Source organism: Rutilus rutilus (genome assembly GCF_951802725.1).
Source record: "Rutilus rutilus genome assembly, chromosome: 4".
Lineage (NCBI taxonomy): Eukaryota > Metazoa > Chordata > Actinopteri > Cypriniformes > Leuciscidae > Rutilus > Rutilus rutilus.
In genome coordinates this window covers 26,664,665-26,679,705 of record NC_140212.1, presented here as the reverse complement: position 1 = coordinate 26,679,705, position 15,041 = coordinate 26,664,665, and the positions used below count along the sequence as shown (strand labels likewise).

The 15,041-nt window shown below is 38.4% G+C and overlaps 1 protein-coding gene across 1 annotated transcript; it reads right to left on the bottom strand.

Moving 5' to 3' along the window:
- Window positions 1-10,905: 10,905 nt before the first annotated feature.
- Window positions 10,906-12,141, bottom strand: LOC311289802 (general transcription factor II-I repeat domain-containing protein 2A-like; the record flags this gene model as incomplete). Its single annotated transcript, XM_084408048.1, has 1 exon — window positions 10,906-12,141. One exon carries the CDS (start codon window positions 12,139-12,141, stop codon window positions 10,906-10,908), a length of 1,236 nt encoding a protein of 411 aa, XP_084264174.1.
- Window positions 12,142-15,041: the final 2,900 nt, after the last annotated feature.

The following is a 15,041-nucleotide window of genomic DNA, read 5'->3' as shown; positions in this document are numbered from 1 at the left end:
ACACTTTTTTTCATAGTTTGGCTGGTCCTGCGACTTATATATTTAGGTGCGACTTATATATCAAAATTAATTCAGACTGAGATAAACCAAGAGAAAACATTACCGTCTACAGCCGCGAGAGGGCGCTCAATGGCGGAGTTGTTCAAAAGCGATACCAAGGATGAAGAAAATTATGTGGAATGAGATCGCGGGGGCTTGGTGAACTTGTTTACTGATAATTTGCTTGTTGGACTCGCTGGCTTATGTTAATTTAGCCTATTCAGCCTCCCAGGTATATGTTCTTTATGCTATTGTGTAGCTGAATAACTGTTAATGTGTTGCGTTAACATACCGGACACACCCGATTTTGCATGGATCCATTTTGAGCCTGGTATTTGATGGAGCATTGTGCTTCTACTGCCACAAGGCCTTTAAAAACAAAACGTCAAAACTTGTCAAAAATACAGAAACCACCTTTATCAGCTCTGGCTTTAAAAACTGGAAGAAGGCCAGAGAGAGGTTTACATTAAATGCTGGATCAGAATGTCACAAGACAGCCATTACAACACACATCTATGAATCAAGACCAATAGCTGTTCAGCTGTCCAATGTAAGGGCATCCCAGCAAGAGGAGGCAAGGAAATGCCTATTAAAGATAATCAATGCTGTGCAGTTTCTGGCAAGACAAGGTTTATCTTTTAGAAGCCATGATGATGATGAAGGAAACTTTAATCAGCTTTTAAAATACAAGTCGATGGTTGTTTCTCAAAACCGATTATACTTGTCCACAAATTCAAAATGAAATCCTCAATCTATACAATAATTCTATAATTCGTGGAATTGCACAAAATATCAATTCACTTCCTAACTTGCAGTTTTGTGTCATCATGGATGGTACCCAAGACGTATCAGGGAAGGAACAGAAATCAGTCTGTTTTAGATATGTTGATCACGATCTAATAGTTCATGAGGAATTTGTTGGCCTGTATGAAGTGTCTGTGACAACAGGAGATAACCTGGCAAAGATTCTTAGAGATGTATTGCTTTGTCTTAACTTATCCATCACTGGGCTGAGAGGACAGGCTTATAATGGTGCTGTGAACATGGCAGGAAAGTATTCAGGGGCACAGGCCATCATCAAAGAGAGTCAGCCACTTGCATTATATATCCACTGTGGTCCACACTGTAAATTGAATTACACAGCATGCTTTTACAGCATCTCCTGTTATCCGTGACTATTTGCAGTGGCTTCATGAAGTGGGAGTTTTGTTTAGCCAATCTGTGAATATGAAGTCAATTTTCCAGGATATTTCAAAGTCAGAAAGTGGATCTGTCAAAGACATCAGACTTTTGTGTCGTACAAGGCGGACAGTGCGCACCTGTGCTATTCGTGCTGTTCTAAACCAGTATCAGCCGATGTTACTTGCTCTCGAGGAAATGGCGTGTGGTCATTCAGAGTCAGCTTGCAGGGCAAATGGTTTGTTTGATAGATTTCAAAAAGTCAATGTTTTGCTTGGCCTTTTACTTGCCTTAGAAGTGACAGAAGAGCTGGAGTGTCTCAATGCTTCTCTTCAGAGCCGCACTCAGACAGTAGATGGAATGCTAGCTGCTGTCCAGGCACGTGCACACATAGACATCAAAGGGGGCTTGAGCACCTGCCCTTTTTATTCCTGGAGAATTTTATTTTTCTGGTGTGCTTTTTTATTTTTTATAATATATATTCCTGTTTGCGCACAGCTTCCCTGTCAAACAAATATATTTATTGAAGAATAGTATATCTAAATATCAGGTCAGGAGTTCTGAAGCGATTTAAATCAAAGTTCGCTTATCAATACATACATAACACACGTGCATATACACCTATAAATTACTCGCATATACATGTAGGCTATATTGGATGTTCAAAATACATATATGAAATACACGTGCACACTAATATGAAATTCATACCAATACATATTATGTTAGTAATGAATGCACATACACTTGTGAATAACTTGCATATACATATAAACTTGACGCACGCATACACCTATAAATACTCGCATACATTTTACATTTACATTTACATTTAGTCATTTAGCAGACGCTTTTATCCAAAGCGACTTACAAATTAGGACTAAATAAAGCGAGTCATCATGAAGAGGCAAAAACAACAACAACGCAAGAAGTGCTCAGAATACAAAGTTCAGGCATTATTCAGAGTAGCATAAGTCTGATAAGTGATGTTTCAAAGGATTTTTTTTTTGTACTCGCATACATATAGCCTACACAACTAAAGCATGCATCCACGTTTTATTTTGATGTATGCGCGAGTGTTTATAGGTGTGTCTGCGTGCAGCGAGTGTATATGTATGTGCGAGACGAATGTTTATACAGTAGGTGTATATGCATGGAAGTTTATATGTATATGCGAGTATTTATAGGTGTAGGGCTGCATCAAGTTTATATGTATGCAAGTTATTCACAAGTGTATATACATTCATTACTAACATAATATGTATTGGTATGGATTTCATATTGGTGTGCACGTGTATTTCATATGTGTTTTAAACATCCAATAGTATAAATGTATATGCGAGTAATTTATAATTGTATATGCACGTGTGTTATGTATGTATTGATAAGCGAAGTTTGATTTAAATCCTACGTGGCGCCTCATACAATTGTCACTTTTCGCACGCTCTCACTTCACATCCATTTTCTCACGCAACTTACCGAAATGTATATTCCTCATACATAATATCGACCAATCAGTGTTTTTCAACCGTGCAAAGGTCGATATAACAGCTGGAGAACAATTGTCACATAACATTTACCTCAGGAAAGCCATTTAATGACCATGATAGGCTATATAGCACGTTATTTTGGCTAGAAAAAAGAGCTATAGAGAGTATTTTGCTAATTATGTGTAGGCCTACTATATTACATATTTATTATATTTTTTACTTATATCATTAAACACAGTTGTCATTATGATAAAAAAATGCATTATATTTAATTAAATTTTTTGTTTTTATTACATTTTTACTGTCGACGGTGGGCCTCCCTTTCAAGCAATTTACTAGCGTTGCCATAGGAACGCTTCGGTTTTTGCCACCCGGAAGAACGTCTATTACTGTTGTGACGGCATGGTGAATTGTCGTATTGCTTCCGCTAAAGAAAATAGTACGCTCCGTCTCTACGGTTAGAATCCTGTGAGTCCATAGCAACGATCTGTTTTTCATGGCAACAGTGTGTTATACTCCGCACCATCGACATAATATACATAGACGCCCTATTGGCCGCTGGAGCGTACGTCAACGGCGCCGCCATTTTGCGGGGGGCAACATTCCTATTTCTCTCATAACGGGAGTTGAGAAAAATGCCTGCTTCATGTGCTGCTTGGGGCTGTACAAATCGCCGCACTATCGAAACCAGGTCTCGGGGGATTACTTTTCACAAGTAAGACTGAACATTTGTTTCTGGCTGTATTTGGTCGTTATATAATTAGTAATAGTAACGTAGTTGGCCACCGGAGTTAACGTTACTGCGATGCCGCTAATTAGGCTACCTTTGCTGTGAAAGTTGAGACATGAGTTGACATGATTTATAGTATAGTTTTAGCTTATATTATGTTTTTTATTATAAAGTAAAATTCCTGAAAATTTTAAAAATCATCTATATTTTCTTAAAAAACTACTTTTATGACATGTACTCGTTTCGGGTAGGCGACTGACATATTGTGAATCTTACTGTAACGTTAGTTAGTTAGTTAGATAGTTAGCTAGCTCACTTTTCTCACACATTGAAGGTAACCTCTCTGTCTCCCACCAAAAACGACATTTTGATGAAAACGAATAACAATTTTGTCACAATTTACTTCCATCACATCAATTAAAGAGGAAAGCACTCACATTTTCAATCAGACAGTCACATCAGGTATATAACAAAAGAACAAATTTGGGTGAATTATAAAACAATACATGCATATAACAGTACACTTTGTATGCCTGTTGCATATGTATGTCTGTGTTTGTGTGTGTCAGTCAGGTAAGCATATTCAACACAGCATGTTTAAGAATGCAAGCCAGCAAGTATAACATTGTACTAGCTATTCACCAACCAGCTGGGGATGTGTGTCAGGTGTGAAGGGTTGGGGTCAGAATCCCTTGTCTCTTCAGTTAAAACTATATCCTTTTTAATGATTACTTTATTCTTATTAAAAATCTCAATAATCAAGTATATCCATGTATTTATGTAGTCTCTGTGAGTGTTTAACCAGTCTCTTGTAGGTGCATTCCAAAGTGTGTCCTTGAGTTGTGTTCACAGCCAGGGGCCTTTTGAGGATAACTCTCTTGGGATTTAGAGAGTGATTTAAAGGACTCTGCACCCAGGTGTTGCTTATCCAACTTTCTTACTCTTAGTTTCTTAGGCCTGCATAAGTTAAAGGTCAATGTATCCATAGTATAACCTGATGTTTGTTAAGTGCATTTCCTCATGTGCATTTCTCTAGGGAGTAAAAAGGATGACTGTCGATCCTGTTTCCCTAAGGAGTGAAATGTGTTATCAGTCTGTTATGGTGTGCTTTTTAGATAATGAACATTGGCATTCTTTATCCTTGAAGAGGACTGTTGTTCGTTAGTGTTGTGTGTGTGTTTGACATTCTGTGCAGGTTCTGAACTCTGTGATGTACGATTTATGGATATGAAGACAACGCTCCCAGACCCGGAGACGTCACTGCGAACGTACATCTCGGAGTTGGGCGACAACGGTCCTGATTAACGACGATATGCCCACTTATCTATCTGTTGCAGATTATTGTTTAGACAATGTTCTCTTAGCCAATCAGAAGTGAATGTTTATGGAATGCATGCCCTTGGAAAGGGTATAATTGGTGTGTGATTTTTGTGTAAGGTAGAGTTAGCTTGCGACCTCCTCGTGAGACTTTGACGCTGGCTCTACCAATTTAACTGCAAACTATTCTTCAGTAAATTTTTACTCATTTGATTGAACTTCACGACTCCTGGTCTTCTTTCATCATATCTGGTCCTGGGTCTAGAAACTGTACCCCCCTTGCAGTTGATATAAACATTACTCAAAACATTTTCATCCTTCATTCTACTAGGACCACACATATGCATTGCCTGCATCTCCCACTGATTTAAAGGCCCGACTCTGTGAAGCCTTGGCTAGAGTGGAGAGTCTGGAACGAGAGAAGAGGAATGTGAAGGACCGAGAACGGAGGGCAAAGAGCACTGTGCATGATCTTCTGGAGGATCTGAAGGGGAAGAACCTCATAAATGAAGACTTGAAAGAGAGGCTCAATTTCTACTCTGGTATAAAAAAAATAAAAAAATTATGCATATCTTGTGTGTACACTTTCCCATTGTTGTTATTATTATTATTTCCATTATTATTTCAAGAACACTTATTAGTTAGTCTGTTATAACTGAATTTCAGATCTTCCGATAGACCTCTTGTCAAAACAGTACCACGAGTACACAAAGGAGCAGAAGGAGTTTGCCCTCACTCTTCACTTACATGGCCCAAAAGCCTATAACTATTTGAGAAAGTCTCTCCATCTCCAGCTCCCACATCCACATACATTACAGAGGTATTCTTATTTGATTGCACAAAATGGTTTAATACATTAATTAAAGGACAAGTTTGGTATTTTACACTTAAAGGGATAGTTCACCCAAAAATGAAAATTCTGTCATCATTTACTCACCCTCAAGTTGTTTCAAACCTGTATGAATTTCTTTCTTCTGCTGAACACAAAAGAAGATATTTTGAAAAATGTCTGTAACCAAACAGTTGATGTGTCCATTTACTTCCCTAGTAGGAAAAAAAATTCTATGATGACAGAATTATCATTTTTGGGTGAACTATTCCTTTAAAGCCCTGTTTACAGATCGTTTCTGATGAAATAGAACGGTTAAGATTAAAATTTGGACACATGCTGCTGTCCCGAGAATTTTAGGCTTCTTTTAGGCGATTTTTTGTGTGAGCATATTAGTGAACACTATTTCATCAGAAACGATCTGTAAACAGGGCTCTAAGTGTAAAATACCGACTTGTCCTTTAACTACTTTTCATTTTACAAAGGTGGATGAGTTCTGTAGATTCCAAACCTGGCCTCAACATGATGATGTTGGAAATGTTGAAAAGACGACAAGAGGAAGACCCAGCTAAATATGGATGTGTGACTCTCATGTTAGATGCCATGGCTATCAAAAAACATGTTCAGTACAATCCTTATACACAGAAAATGTCTGGATTTGTGGATATGGGGGATGGTATGAATGAAACTGATGTTGCCACCGAAGCTCTTGTTTTTATGGTGGTTGGCCTTCAAGGCCATTGGAAGGCTCCAATTGCCTACTACCTGACCAACTCTCTGTCACCAAATACACAGAAGGTCTTAATTGTGCATGCCTTGGAGGAACTGCATGAGCGTGGAATAAGAGTGGTGTGTGTCACAATGGATGGACATGCCTCAAATATTAGCATGTGCACCCAACTTGGGTGCCAGTTAAAGGCAAACTCTCTTGTAACCTTAAAAACCTTTTTCGCACATCCAGTGACTGGTGAGAAGGTGTTTGTTATGATGGATGCTTGCCACATGTTGAAGCTGGCTCGAAATATGTTGCAGGCTTACAGTCCAATAACCAGCAGCACTGGTCAGATCAACTGGACATTCATTGTTCAACTAAATGAAGTTCAAGTCAAAGACGGACTGCATGCAGCCAACAAGGTAACGGGCAAGCACGTGCATTTTGATTCCCAGAAGATGAAGGTGTCTGGCTGCACAGACACTAAGTCGCTCAGTCACTGTAGCTCTGCGCACATTGAGAGACCTTGCCTATTCACAGTTTAAACACTGTGAAGCAACGGCTGAATTCATTGAGGTAATACTATGCAAAAATGGTGATGAATCAAATGCTCAAATCAATCAAATTCTCTTAATGCAAACATTTGCTTTTAGATTATTGACAGGCTATTTGACATAATGAACAGCCGCAATCCACGTGCCAAAGGGTTCAAAAGTCCCCTGGGTTCTTGGAATTGGAGTGATAGAGTAGAGTTCTTGTTGAGAGCCAGGGAATATTTGATCAGTTTGGTGATGAGAGATGGCACAACCCTTCATCAATCAAAGAGGTTATTTAAAATGGTCAAGCTTCTGTTCATGCGAAGAGTTCACAAGTTAATGACATCATAAGTTCATATGATGCTCTTGTTCCCTTGTTCTGATCTTTTCACTGTCTCTTTTCGTTTCTGTTAGAATTCTTCTACAGGTGAAACTCGAAAAATTTGAATATTGTGCAAATATTGTGCAAAAGTTATAATGTTGATTATTATGGCTTACAGCATATGAAAACCCCAAATTCAAAATCTCAGAAAATTTGAATATTACATGGAATCAATAAAAAAAATGATTTCAAATACAGAAAAGTCAGCCCTCTGACAAGTATAATTATGCATATGTACTCAGTACTTGATTTTGGGCCCCTTTTGCATGAATTACTGCCTCAATGCGGCGAAATAAATGAACTTTTGCACGACATTCACGACATTCGACATTCATTTTTCGAGTTTCACCTGTATTTTCAGTATTTTTTCAGTTCTTTCAGGTGTCAAATTGGTATGTACAGGTGCTGGTCATAAAATTAGAATATCATCAAAAAGCTGATTTATTTCAAGAATTCAACTTTTCAGGTGGAAATAATATATTATATAGACTCATTACATGCAAAGTGAGATATTTCAAGTCTTTATTTGTTATAATTTTGATGATTATGGCTTAAGCTAGCTTACCAGCACCTGTATGTATTTTTAAGCCTTTCCAGTTCGGTTTCCAGTTCTGTTCTGAAATTGTTCCTAGTTGGCTTAATGCCTTAGAGGTAAATCATTTACTTAAAGGTTCCTAACCCTGACACTAATTTATACTCTTAAGGAGCATGCAGTAATTTTGCGATACGCACTGTCTTTTATGTACTAGGAAAATATAATTACCAACTAGAGACATTGCAATGGTGTGGCTTTTTGGGAATCGTCCCTGAATGTTTTCTTAAAAGCCCCAAAGTTTTTGGATTTTACAAATAACTTTGTATCATTTGCCCTCAGTCTCTCTAACTAATCTGCTCAAGTCAAAGGAGCGAATTTTCTATTATTAGAGCTATCTATTGGTCACCGCAATGGCATGTCACCGTGTTGTTGTGCCTTATCAATACCATTTACAACTTTCAGTGAACATAATTACATTGTGCTCTCTTAAGAGTATTTTGATTTTGCCATGGTCATACTGACAAAACATTTTATTTTTAAGGTACCTGTCTTTCATGGGGTTCATCATCAATATTGACACCCTAATGTTGATGATTCCTGAACAGTTACGATTTCAGCGGTACATCTGCACTTACCGATTTAGCCAGGATCACCTGGAGCTCCTCTTCAATTCAATTCGGGCATCAGGTAGGGATTTCTGAAATTTAGAAATTGTAAAAAATATATAATCTGAAAAGAGGCAATATATACGTATTATTTTTCATATACATCTTGGCATTACATTATCAGTGAATTTTCATGTTTGTGTTTTAGGGGGGTGGAATAACAATCCTACTGCAGGCCAGTTCCAGGGCATTTTCCGGCATCTCATGGTCCGGTGCGGTGTCTCTCCAAGCACATCAGGGAATGTGGCACCACAGGATGAGACCGTGTCACTATCAGCTGTCGAAATGTCATCTCTAACAGTAAATGAATCTGAGGAGCTTCCATCCCCTTTTGTAAACGTTTCTGCACTTGTGTGTGACCACAGCTACCTGCCAACCCGCTTTGGTAGCCTTGTGGACAATGCCCTTGTGTATATTTCAGGTTTTGTGGTGCGTGAGATTTTGAGAAAGCTTCCCTGTGATGTGTGCCGTGCTAGCTTGGTGGCAGATGCTGTACCTGCGTCTTTTGATCAGAACTACCACTTGCTTTCACTGAAAAACAATGGGGGGCTGATGATTCCTTCTGAAGGTACTGTGAAGGTGGTCAGATCAGCAGAGCGGTTTATTCGCCAGTCATCCTGTGGGAAACCAGGAAGAGTTTCTTTGATCAATCAGTTTGTCAGAGCTGAGATTGGTTCTGAAGATGTGTTTTTTCTCAAGGAGCACATACAGGAAACACAGTTTGGAGTTGACAACCATAATTTTTCTCTCTTGTCATTAGTTGTGTCTGTCTTTCACAAACTGAGGATGCACCACATTGCCAAACTTAACACTCTGACACTACAGAGTGGCAACTCCAGAAAAAAGCTCTGCAAAACAGTTCTTTTCAAAGGGTTTTAGCTCTAATCCCCTGTGACCCTACAAAGGATGAGTGATTATAGATGATTGATGGATAGCAGTGAAATGAATCATTTATTATTTTTATTATTGTCTATTACTACTATTTTATTTGCTGTATATTGTTTGTTTATTTTATTGACTATACACTAAACTATTTACTATTACTCCTCACTTTATCTTTTATTTACTATTTGCATTGCACTGTAGTTGTACTGTCCATATCATATGTATAAAGGATCCATCAGTTATCTTTGTTATTGTAAATATAAAAAAATAAAACTTGTGCTATAAAAATACAGAAAGCACCTGCATGTGTGATTTGCTGAGTTGTTTTATTTTCTCAATGGCTCAATTCTAAGCACAAAAGAAGCTCAAATCGGATTAAAGACAGAAAATGCTTTTTCCACAATAAGAAAACTTTATTTGATGTAATGTGAAATTTTAATTATATCTCAGTATGGGGGTCTTCACAATTCTTATCCAATAATAAAAAGCCAAATACATGACAAGCCTGAGCTTGTAACAATAACTGAGCTTTGGCCATTCCTTATTAAAAAAATATATATATTTTATAAGTCTTAACTATCGAGATTTTAAATAACTAGAGATGGAACTTTTAGTACACCACATACAAACCACTGAAATCAGTTGCTACATGTAATCTTTTATTTTTTTTATCCAGAAAAACCACAGCACATCACATTTTCCAAGCTCAAACTGGTTAAGACACACTCAGAAGCCTATGCACCGAAGAGAGGCTTTCTGATCTCCTCTTCCTGGCTATTGAGAAAGACATTCCTGTAAACCACAGTGAAGTAATAAACATCTACAGCAGTGGTCACCAACCTTTTCAAGCCTAAGATCACATCCAAAGTCAAAATGTAAACCAAGATCTACCACTACCACTCTACCACAAAAATTATGAAAAAAAACAAGGCCACAATGACATTCTTTGTTGCCTGTGAGTCACTAGCAAAATATTTATTTAACTATACAAATAGTATATAACTATATAAACTGTCAACTATAATTCAACATTTTCAACAGTAATATAACATTAAGTATTTCCACAGGCTTATTACTCATATAAACACAATAATCAGCCAATTACAGACATTCTTTGTTGCCTGTGAGTCACTAGCAAAATATTTATTTAACTATACAAATAGTATATAACTATATAAACTGTCAACTATAATTCAACATTTTCAACAGTAATATAACATTAAGTATTTCCACAGGCTTATTACTCATATAAACACAATAATCAGCCAATTACAGGCCTAAGCCAATAATGTACTGTTTCACTTTCCCTTTTTAAAACATATTTCAAACACTTCAAAATGGAAATGCTCAGGTTAGTGCAACTAGCATACAAAATATTATGACAACAGTCATCCTTCAAAAATATTTTCACACAAATTACAATTAAAATTCATTACCTCAATAATCAATTACAGGCCTAAAACAATGTACAGCACTGATTCTCTTTCCCTTTTTCAACAACATTAAAACACATAAAACACTTTTAACAATATAGCCAACAGATTTCAAACTAGCAATACTCCCTCACTCTGAGGGCTCAGATGAGATTCTCTCTCCACACATATATTCAATGTGATGGCTGTGATTGCACACTATCAGCAAGTGCTCTGTAGTCTGGCTCATAGTTTGACACAGCAAGTCTTACACAGTCTGTGAGATGTCTATTAGTTAGACAAGATCTGTTCTTTGACTTGATGATTTTCATTTGTGAAAAGGCCATCTCACAGAGATATGTTGATCCAAAGTAGGCCTTCACCTTAAGTGCACAGGATGAGAGAAGGGGAAACTTTTCAGTGTTTACAAGACCCCAAAAATCACTGTCTCTTGACCTTGCTTTCAACTCGATGTCGTTTTGCAGTTCAATTATTTCCATGTCAACTCCAATTGGTAAATCAAATACTTGCTGGAATTTGGTGGATACCTCCTCAATCTCAATGGGGAGGAACGGGTTTGAGATAAATACAACAACCTCCCGTATGTCATTTAACTCCTGAAAACGCCTGTTAAATTCGGATGCCAGTTTCTCCAGTTGGGAACAGAATTGTTGCGGGAGAAAAGCATCTTTGTTTCTCATGTTTTGCAACATTTTTTGGAGATTTAGGAAGTGCACGAGGCTTCCATTCTTCAGCTGAGAAGCCCACACTCCCACCTTGGCCTTAAAGGCATTGACAGCGCTGATCATATGGGTCACGTCTTTGTCTTTTCCCTGAAGCTCATAGTTCAGCTCGTTCAATTTTGCTGTTACGTCCGTGAGGAAACCCAAGTCTAGCAGCCATGCATCATCAGACAGTTCCTCATGCTGCTCATTTCGTGACTCCAGAAATGATTTGATTTCAGGCAGCAAGTCCACAAATCGCTGCAGTACTTTCCCACGACTCAACCACCTTATGGAAGAGTGGAGAATCAAGTCACCGTATGAGGCATGAAGCTCATCTAATAAAGATTTAAACAAGCGGTGCTGAAGTCCTTTTGCCCGAATCGAATTTACAATTTTAACGACAAGTGTCATGACATGAGACAAGTCCACTACTTTACTAGCCAGTGCTTGCTGATGGATCACACAGTGATAGTTTAAAAACCTGGGGAAATCGGGATCGCGACGGCACAGTGCAACGAAGCCTGAATGCAGCCCACGCATTGCCAGTGCCCCGTCTGTGGTGATCGCAACCAGCTTATGAATAGGGATGCTGTTATCATGCACATAACGTTTAAACTCGTTGTAAATGTCCTCACCTCTTGTCCTCCCTTGTAATGGTAATAGAGTGAGAAAAGCCTCCTTAGTAGTTGAATCTTTAAAAGCCATGCGAACAAATACCATTAGCTGTGCAGTATCTGTCACATCCTGGGATTCGTCAAATTGCAGAGAATAACACTCACAAAGTGATAAATCCTTGAGAACTTGTTGATTCACGTCCTCCGATAACAACTCTACCCTTCTTGCCACAGTGGCTGGGCCAAGTGGCACACTTCCGATAGCATTTGTTATGTCCTCTTTGTTTTTTAAATCTTTAAATAAGGTATCTGCAGCAACGACCATTGCCTCCTTGTATAGCTCTCCATCGGTGAACGGTTTCTTATGTTTAGCCAACAGGTGGCTAACACGGAAGGATGCCTCTGTTGCAGCCTTACTTTTAGCTGTTGGTTTGGTAAAAAGTGACTGCTGTGCTTTCAAAACAGACTTCAGCTCGTCAACTTTCTTTGAACGAAGAATGCTCTTTAGCAGGTAAGTATCTTTGAAATTCAGGTGGATGGTGTTGTGGTGCCTCTCCACGTTACCCCTTTTTGCTAGCGCAACAGCCTGGTGACAAATCAGGCAAATTGTTTTGTCCTTAACTGTGGTGAATAGAAAATCATGTTCCCATTCTACATGAAAATGATAAGTTTTTTGCTTTTTCCGTTGTGCTGGTTGTGCCTTAGCCATCGTTTCGTTAGCTTGCTTGCGTATCGTTAGCTTGAAGTGAGCGTAGTAGTGTGAAGTGGCTGAGCTGTAAAACCTTGTCGACGCGTCCGCATGAGCGCGAAGGTAATAAAAAACTAATACCCGTCTGCTCTGGCAGATTTGGCTCAAAGTCATGCATCTTCGGAAGGCGGAGGCGCGCGCGCACGTCATTGTAACAGCGCGCGCGCCTCCGCATCCGAAGATGCACGACTTTGAGCCGAATCTGCCAGAGCAGACGGATATTAGTACATCTCATCACACCGGCACCCAGTTTGCGCGTCTAAATCAGTTGTATGGTCTGGTTTTCAGTCTAAAACAGTTGCGTCAAGTATAAATGCCTCGTCTGTTTGGGGAGGTGCGTGCGCGCGCAGTCAACGGAGGCTCGCGCTGCGTTGCCAGGCGAAAGTATAAACAAGGCTTGACAGCGGTTGTTTTACAGACATTATATGTAAACTGTATAGGCTATTTGATTGGACAGATATACCCCTCTCTCTCCCCAAGACACCATTTACTACACACAATAGGCTCACACATGGTGCATTTTAAATTAATAAATAATAATGAATAAAAATAAATATTTTTTTCTCTGATTTTGAAAACTCTTCGCGATCGACTTAAAATGCTTCCAAGATCGACTTGTCGACCGCGATCGACGGGTTGGTGACTCGTGATCTACAGGGACATGGCCCCCAGAAGGTTGCCGCTGTAAGGGAGGAAGGAGAGACAACCAGGGAATGGAAGTAACAGATTTTATTTTGAAGTAGAAGACCTTTTTTTTGTAATAATTTTATTAAGTTGCTGTATTTTTGTATTTTGTCAATCATTTTTGCAGTGATTTTTTTCAGTTAAGTTAACAAAATTGTAGCAACAGCCCTCTTCAGTTTAGAGTGAATATTTGTGTTGATTTTAAAGTGTTATGTATTCTGATAACACCAAAATAATTAAAATGATGTAGTGCCTTGTGCAAAAATAAACACATTATTAGTAAAACACGCCCCTCTGCTTGATGCAGTTATTTACGTTATTCTAAATATATACTTGAAACTAGTAGCATAGAAAATGTTTTCAAAACATGCACATTGTGGAATGGTTTCCTTTGCTGCTCTATACACCTAGTGAATACTAAGGAGACCATGGTTTCTGTGTGAACTGATTATTTTGTAGACATCTTTTGAAAATGAAACAATTGCGTGAGTTTGAGGAAGATAAAATTAATTAACTTTTTAAAGAATTTTTTTAAAAAGGAAGTCAGAGTTGCGTTAATATATATACTTTTTTGTTTAAAAAAAGAAAAAAAATACGTAATTATGAGAAGTGCCCTTTATTTCACTTGAGCCCCTGCCCCTCAAAATGTCTGTGCACGTCCCTGCTGCTGTCAACTGTGTGAAGGACACAACTGCAAAAAAGAGAACAGAGGATGCATTCCAAAGTGTCTACAACAAAGCAACACAAATGTGTAACTCCCTAAATCTGTCTCTAATCGAAATGCCCCGTGCTCGAAAGCCTCCGAAACGCCTGTTCTATTTAAAAGACCTGTTGACAGGAGAGTCTGATGGTGGTCTGTTGGAACAATATCCAGAATTGCACTGGGCTTCACTGAGGGTGCAATTAGCAATGTTCAAGTCCAAGTATGATCATCAGTCAACTACTGAGGCTGCAAAAACTCTTCGGAATATGTTGCCAGAAGTCCACCAACTCTTTGACCAAGTGGAAACACTTGTGAGGTTGCTCCTTGTTTGCCCTGTTTCTTCAGCAGAGGCTGAAAGAAGCTTCAGCTGTCTGCAAAGATTAAAAACTTGGCTCCGAAGCACAATGACACAGTCTCGTCTAAACAGTGTTGCTGTGTGTGAAAAACTGGACAGTATAAATAGGGAGATGATTGTTCAGCAATTCAAAAATGGGAATCAACATCGCAGAAACACTTTTGGCAGTTTCAAGTAGCTTAAAATGCTGAGATATATGTTAGCTTTAACTCTGTATAAATAATCTGCTGCTTTTGAACAAAACAGCCTAAAAAGAAAAGCATAAATGTGATGACACTAACTGTTTATTGCATCTTATTGTTCTACTGATTTAAGGTCTCCTTACTGTGACATGTTTGTCAATTGAGTTCAATACATCTTTGCAATTGTGTGGTTTGAGTTACTTTATTATTTCCTTCCTGAAATGTGGACTAGAATAAAGTAGAGTGTGGATGTGCAAGTATCCATTACTGTGTGCCATTCACATACAAAACAACGTACACAAAAAACTATTTGACATAT